Source organism: Carya illinoinensis, chromosome 1 (assembly GCF_018687715.1).
Source record: "Carya illinoinensis cultivar Pawnee chromosome 1, C.illinoinensisPawnee_v1, whole genome shotgun sequence".
Classification (NCBI taxonomy): domain Eukaryota; kingdom Viridiplantae; phylum Streptophyta; class Magnoliopsida; order Fagales; family Juglandaceae; genus Carya; species Carya illinoinensis.
In genome coordinates, this window is record NC_056752.1 from 36482304 (window position 1) to 36489282 (window position 6979).

Consider the following 6979-nt stretch of genomic DNA (forward strand, 5'->3'; position numbering starts at 1 on the left):
ACAAAAATAAGGACGTCATCAGCATAGAAAATGTGTGAAACCAAAGGAGCACCAATAGGATGATGATATTTACCAATCCTACCTTCCTCAAAATTTTTCCTCAGCAGTCTAGTTAAGATCTCCTCCATGACAATAAATAAATAAGGGGATAGGGGATCTCCTCGACGTAAACCCCTTGAAGAGTTAAAGAAGCCTTTCAAAGTTCCATTCATCAAAATTGAAAACCAGGGAGACTTTATACAATTACCAATCAACCTGCAAAACCTCTCAGAAAAACCAAAGGCCCTGAGAACCTTTAATAAGAAATCTCAATTCACCCTATCATAAGCCTTAGCCATATCAATTTTCAACATCACATTGCCACCAACAGTTTTTTTATTCAAAGAATGAACCATTTCCTGTGCCAGGGTAATATTTTCAAAAATACTACGTCCTGGAACAAAAGCACCTTGTTCATGCGACACCACTTTATCAATAATGCCTGTCAATCTATTAACAATGATCTTGGAAAAAATCTTATACACCACAGAACAAAGACTTATGGGACGAAACTTATCAAAGCTCGTCGGTTCAGGTACTTTTGGTATCAAAACAATAAAAGAGGAAGAGTAAAACCTGGATAAAGGAGTACCTCTGAAAAAATCTCTGGCAGCAGCGATGACATCCTCCTTCACAATATCCCAACAAACCATATAGAACTCAGACCCAAAGCCATCAGGACCTGGACTACTATTTTTTGGAATAGAGAAAATGGCTTGTTTGACTTCCATCTCAGTCGGCTCCGCACAAAGCATCTCGTTATCTTCTTCTGAGACTTTTTCATCAACTAACTCGCCCAAAGCACAACTCTCAACTTCTGAATTTTCATTTAAGAAGTTTCGAAAGTAACTCTCAGCACCCGAATGAACTGCTTCGGCACTCTCCAAAACCCTTCTGTCTGAAAGCACCATTTTCTTGATCATGCCCTTTAGTCGACGTTGCTTAATAACGGCGTGAAAAAAAAGCAGGGTATTTATCACCTTCATTCAGCCATTTTTTCTTAGCAAGTTGACCCAGACGAGAGGCTTCCCTCTTTTCCCATAAATCCAGCTCTATTTTAGTTGCTAAAAAATCATCCTCTAGGTCCTCGGAAAAATCAAGTTGAAGCTTCTCCTCTAAAATATCCATTCTCTCCTCAAGAGCTCTAATATTCCCTTCCACTCTTCCAAAAACAGTTTTATTCGAACCTCTTAAAGCAACCTTAGTACGTTTCAAACGGGTCACAAGCTTCATCATGCCTTGTACCTCATCCGGTCTGTTCCACACTTCCTTCACAAAATTCAAAAAATCAGCATGCAAACACCACATATTCATGAAACGGAAAGGAGATGGACCATATGCAGTAAACGGTATCTCTGAAGAAACTACCATCGGGCAATGATCTGAAGATTTGCAACTAAGGTAATTCACTTTCGTAAACTGAAACCGAGTTAAGAAATTATTATTGATGAGCACTCTGTCTAGCCTCGCCCAACTCCGTGAAGTCCCAGCATGCCCATTACACCAAGACAGCCGTTGTCCCGAACACGTTAACTCAAAGAGACCACACCTGTCAATAAAATCATTAAACTCATTCATGGAAGGCAGAGATCGAGGATTACCACCAATTCTCTCAGAATCCATTCTAATTGTGTTGAAATCACCTACTACGATCCAAGGCTGATCAGTCACCAGCAGCCCCTCAAGTTCTTGCCAGAGAGCCCGTCTCTCCACATAAGAACACTTAGCATAAATAAAAGAAATCAGAGTTTTTTGTCCATCGATCACCAACCATCCAAAAATAGATTGATTCAAACATGCTACTGTTTCCAAAATATTTGGGTCATTCCAAAACACCCAAAACTTTCCCCCTTGTAATTCATTCGAAATATGATAATGATAATTCAAGTTAAGATAATTCCCCAACTCATGCATACGTTCAGCTTTAATAAAAGGTTCCGTAACTGCAAACAAACTCGCCTTAAACTTATTGAGCAACTTTTTTAAACGTCCTCTAGAACTGCCCAGCCCTCTTATATTCCAAAAGAAAATATTGTCACTCATAAATTTAATTTTTGAGCACGAGTATGCACCCGCTGTGACTTTCTTACCGATCTTTCCTCATAAGCATCTGATTTTGAAACTTTTGCAGCAGTGGACTGTCTCTCCCCATCTGTATCATACAGTTTTTCTTTCCCCAACAAAACAGTAATTTCTCCTTCCTCTCGCTCTGAAGAATAACCTGTCGTAACTTCTCGCTGTGGACTGCCATTGCCCGTACGTTCGTTAGTTTCTTCCTCATCCAGCACCATAGTCTGCATTCTATCTGCTTGTGCACTCTGTTGCAACTCAGGTTCATCATCATGCCAAACTTCTTCACATTCTTCATCACTATTGTCAGAGTCTCTCAGTATAGCAGATTGCACATGTTGACCACACTCTGTTTCTGCAACCTGTTTTCCTTCTCTATGTTGTATCATGTCAACGCTTTTTATCAAGTCCGGTTGTGAAGTTATCACCACTTCATCTAAATTTTTTTCGGGAACCATCTCTATAGGACTGGTCACATTTAAATCACCCATATCATGAGCAATAGAAGCACTTGCCATATTTTCATTCGGATTGCCATTAACAACCCCTGTATCCAATATTTTCTCCCCCATACCAGTTCCAGTTTTATCCTCCATCGGCTCCTTAATGCCCTTTTGTTGCCAGATTTTTTTCCCTTTAACTTTTCCTTCAATTTTCCTCTTCTCACCCACCCTACAAACAACAGAAGTGTGCCCTTGTCTAAAACACTTTGAGCAATAAAAACCAGTTCTTTCATATTTGGCCTCCTGCCAAATGCAATTTGCAGGAGAAACTACCATCGGAAATCCCTTTACCGGTTCCATCGTTAGATCAACTTCAACAAAGATGCGCGCCCCAGAAGCACGAGTATGATTCAAGGTTGCATTATCTGTTCCAAGATACCGACCAAACCTTGTAGCTATAATCTGTAAGAAATCAATCCGGTATAAATGCATAGGTAGTCCGGGCAGAAAAATCCATTGGGGTGCCAAGGGGGATTCCTTTTGCACATCAAAGTCTTTAGTCCATTTAAATAGCCGAAAAGGGAGGCCTTCCATTGTTCTTCCTTCACGTGCCCAACCATGCACAAAGTCTCTTTCATTTTTCATATGAATCAACACATGAAATTCATCCATAAAACTGATAGTTGGAACTTCGGTCAGCCCCCAAGTTTTCACCACCGTGAGTCTTATTTTGTCAATGGAAGGACGTGATTTCATGAACTTCATCACCAGAGCATACCTGAATTCATCCGCCGCTTTTGTCATCTCCAACTCTGAGAAAACAAAACCCATCTCACCATCGATATCAACCGGAAAACGCATGGGAATTTTGAACGTAGGATGCTCTGTTTTTTTGTTCACAACTTGAGCATACGATTTCAGCACATCAGAACCAGCAAGCCCCGCCGATGGAGAAGCCATCGGAGGGGAGAAAACCGCCGTCAAGAGGCAACCCTAGCGTGGGAAGCCAGCCAAAATAAGCAAGAAATGGAAAGCCCTGAAAATCCAGAGTTTCCAAAACCAGAAAAAAAAATCGCCTCACGTAGCCTCCATAATGCTCAATGAACTTTTGAACTTATCAAAGGTAAATCATAACTTTTGTGGCGTTCTTCCTTTGTAATCTGGGTTCTTAAGACAGGTTCTTCAACGGGTCTAGATTTTAATATAATCTATGTTCTTCAAACGAGTTCCTCAATAGGTCTAGATTCTTTCATCCATTGACTTGATTTTGACTTTTTTGGGTAAGTTTCAAATTGATTGTGGGTTCAAGAGATTCCAATTCTGCGGGTTCATATTATTTTGTATTCAGAGCTTAGCTTTTGATTAGGACTGATTCTATCTTTTAATTCTTGCATCTTTAAATTTAATTCTAGGGTGTCATTATTCTAGGGTTGCCAAAAAAAAAATGTAGAAATTTCCTTGATCCTAAAGGTACCGAATTACTCTATCATTAGGGTTTTTTTTGTTTTGGTCTTGGGCTGTCAAATTGATTAGTAGCCAAAAATTGCATCATCTAGGGTTTCAAAATTCTAGGGTTTCTTTTATCTCCAAGTTTGTCAATTGCTTGGAATGCCGTTTCATTGATTCTCTTTTACTTCCTTATCAATTTCGTGTGTTTGAATTCAATTGTTTGTGATTGAATTAGTGAGAAAAGAAAAGAATAGAATAGAAAAGAAAGGAAAAGAAAAATTAAAAAAAAATCGAAAAAGAAAAGAGTACAGAATTTTTTTTTTATTGAGTCTTATCATAAAAGGGGCTGAATACATATAATTATAGGTTGTATCTTGTCTTGTGATTACTCTTTCCTTTATATATTTTTGAGTCTCGTGTCATTTTATTCCTTCCTCGTTTTTTGCTCTTATTTCTTGGACCTAATTACTAGTTGGAATAAAATAAGGTTGTATTTTCTTGATTGAGTTCATTTAGTTTTGAAAGAACTTGAGTGAGAAAACTCTTGAGGTAAAAGTAAGAGAATGTGAGATCATTATCGGGAAAAAGCTTATTAAGAGTGAAACACAAGTGGAGTTTCATTATTCTAGTGTAAACACATCGAAGGGAGTGCGTGAGGTTTTTATCACTAACATTCTTTTGTATACCGCATTATGATGTCTCATAAGAGTGACTCACCACCGAAGAGGATGACAGACAATTCATACTTTGTGTTGCAGGCCATGCAACAAAAGTTTGAACGGTTGAATTTGGTATTAGGGGAAGTGAGGGATAGGATGGATCAACGGGGTGTAGTGATTAGAAATCTATAAGGTAGGAAAGAAATGAGGAGACATGAACCTAGTATAGAGAATGAGTATTAGTAAGAAGAGTATGGTAAGTCTCTTATTGCCAAGCATGCACTCAATATATAAATTAAGATGGATGATACAGAGCAGCAGTGAGAGAACATTTTTCATACTAGATGTCACATCAACAACAAGGTATGTAGTATGATCATTGATGGAGGGAGTTGTACCAATGTGGCTAGCACTACTTTAGTTGAGAAATTGAATTTACCTACCTTGAAACACCCTACACCATACAAGTTGTAGTGTTTGAATGATTGTGGGGAGGTTAGGGTAAATAAGCAAGTGCTAGTTTCTTTTTCAATTGGGAAGTACAAGGATAAGGTGTTTTGTGATGTAGTGCCTATACATGCTGGCCATATTTTGTTGGGGAGACCGTGCCAGTGTGAAAGGAGAGTGATTCATGATGAGTTCAAGAACATGTACAGTTTTGAAAAGGATGAAAAAATAATTAAACTTGCTCCTTTAACTCCAACACAGGTCCATGAGGACCAACTGGAGCTTAAAAGTAAGGTTGATAAAAAAAAATAAAAAATAAAAAGAGTGAAAGTGAGGTTGATTAAAAAAAAAACAGTGAAAGTGTGATTGATTAAAAAAGAAAGAGTGAAAGTGAAATTGATTAAAAAAGAAAGAGCGAAAGTGAGGTTGATCAAAAAAGAAAGAGATAAATTGAGATTGAGAGAGAGAGAGAGAGAGAGAGAGAGAGAGAGAGAGAGAGTAAAAGTGAGAATGATAAAAAAAAAAAAGAGTGAAAGTGAGGTTGATAAAAAAAAAAAGAGAGTAAAAATAAGATTGAGTTAAAAAGAAAAGTGGAAGTGAAATTGAGGAATAAAGAAATAGTGAAACTGAAGAGGGGAGATATATATATATATATATATATATATATATGAGAGAGAAAAAAATGAGAGTGAGGCTGAAACCTAAAAAAAAAAAAAAGAGAGAAGGAGTTGAAAAATAATTGTGAGGCTGAGAGTTCAAAGAAAGATGTTGAAAAAGAGAGTGAAAGAAAAGAGAGTGAAAAGGAAAAAGAGAGTGAAAGAAGAAAAGAGAGTGAAAAGAAAAGCGAGAGTGAAGAAAGTGAGAAAAAAACAAAGAGAGAAGTGAGTTTTTATGCTAAGACAAATTTTAATACTAACGAATTTAACAAATATTTGCCTAGTATTGTTATTTCTTTAATACAGGAATATGAAGTCATGATTTCTTGTGGTGTGTTTAGTGGATTGCGACTTATTAGAGAGATAAAGCATTATATTGATTTTGTGCTAGGTGCGACAATCCCTACCAGACCTTTTTTTGAAGAATATGAGTCCTTGAGGCACTTGAATGGACAAGGTAAGTTGACTAGAATGAATATTAAGTGGGAGGAATGTATTGAGACTTTTCCTCATGTAATCAAGTACACACATGGTAAGGAAAATTTTGTGGTTGATGCATTAGCAAGAAGGTATGACCTTATCTTTATTTTAGATGTAAAGTTATTAAGATTGGAATATGATAAAAAATCTCATGCTAATGATGATGACTTTGTTAATGTGTATGGAGTACGTGAGAAAGCATCACTTGGTAAGTGTTATAGACTATATTGGTATTTGTTTAGACAGAATAGACTTTGTGAGCCTACTAGTCTTATGCGTGAGTTGCTTGTGTATGGATATAGTTTGTTGGACATTTTGGTATAAAGAAAATTTTTGTCGTATTGCATGAACATTTTTGAAAGTATGGTTTGCCATTCATTGAGTTTATATATAATTGGAGTGGTCACTTTGGTGTAAAGAAGATTTTAGGCATATTGCATGAATACTTTTAGGAGTATGATTTGTCATTCATTAAGGTCGCATATAATTGAAGTCGTCATTTTGGTAAAAGGAAGACTTTAGATGTGTTTCATAAACATTTGTGGTAGTATTATTTACCATTTATTGACTTGTTATATGAACATTTCTTTTTGGCCTAAGATGAAAAGAGACGTCAATCGTATTTGTGGTAGGTGCATTACATGTAGGAAAACCAAATCTAAAGTTTTGCTACATGGGTTGTATACACCCTTACCTGTTCCTAGTGAGGTATTAGTAGACATATATATGGACTTTG

At 37.0% G+C, this 6979-nt stretch overlaps 1 protein-coding gene across 1 annotated transcript; it reads right to left on the reverse strand.

Moving 5' to 3' along the window:
• Positions 1–981: 981 nt before the first annotated feature.
• On the reverse strand, positions 982–3512 carry LOC122294521. The gene is made up of 2 exons (XM_043103360.1): positions 2130–3512; positions 982–1746 (listed from the first exon to the last, which is right to left on the reverse strand). The coding sequence occupies exons 1-2, from the start codon at positions 3510–3512 to the stop codon at positions 982–984; spliced, it is 2148 nt and encodes a 715-aa protein (XP_042959294.1).
• Positions 3513–6979: the final 3467 nt, after the last annotated feature.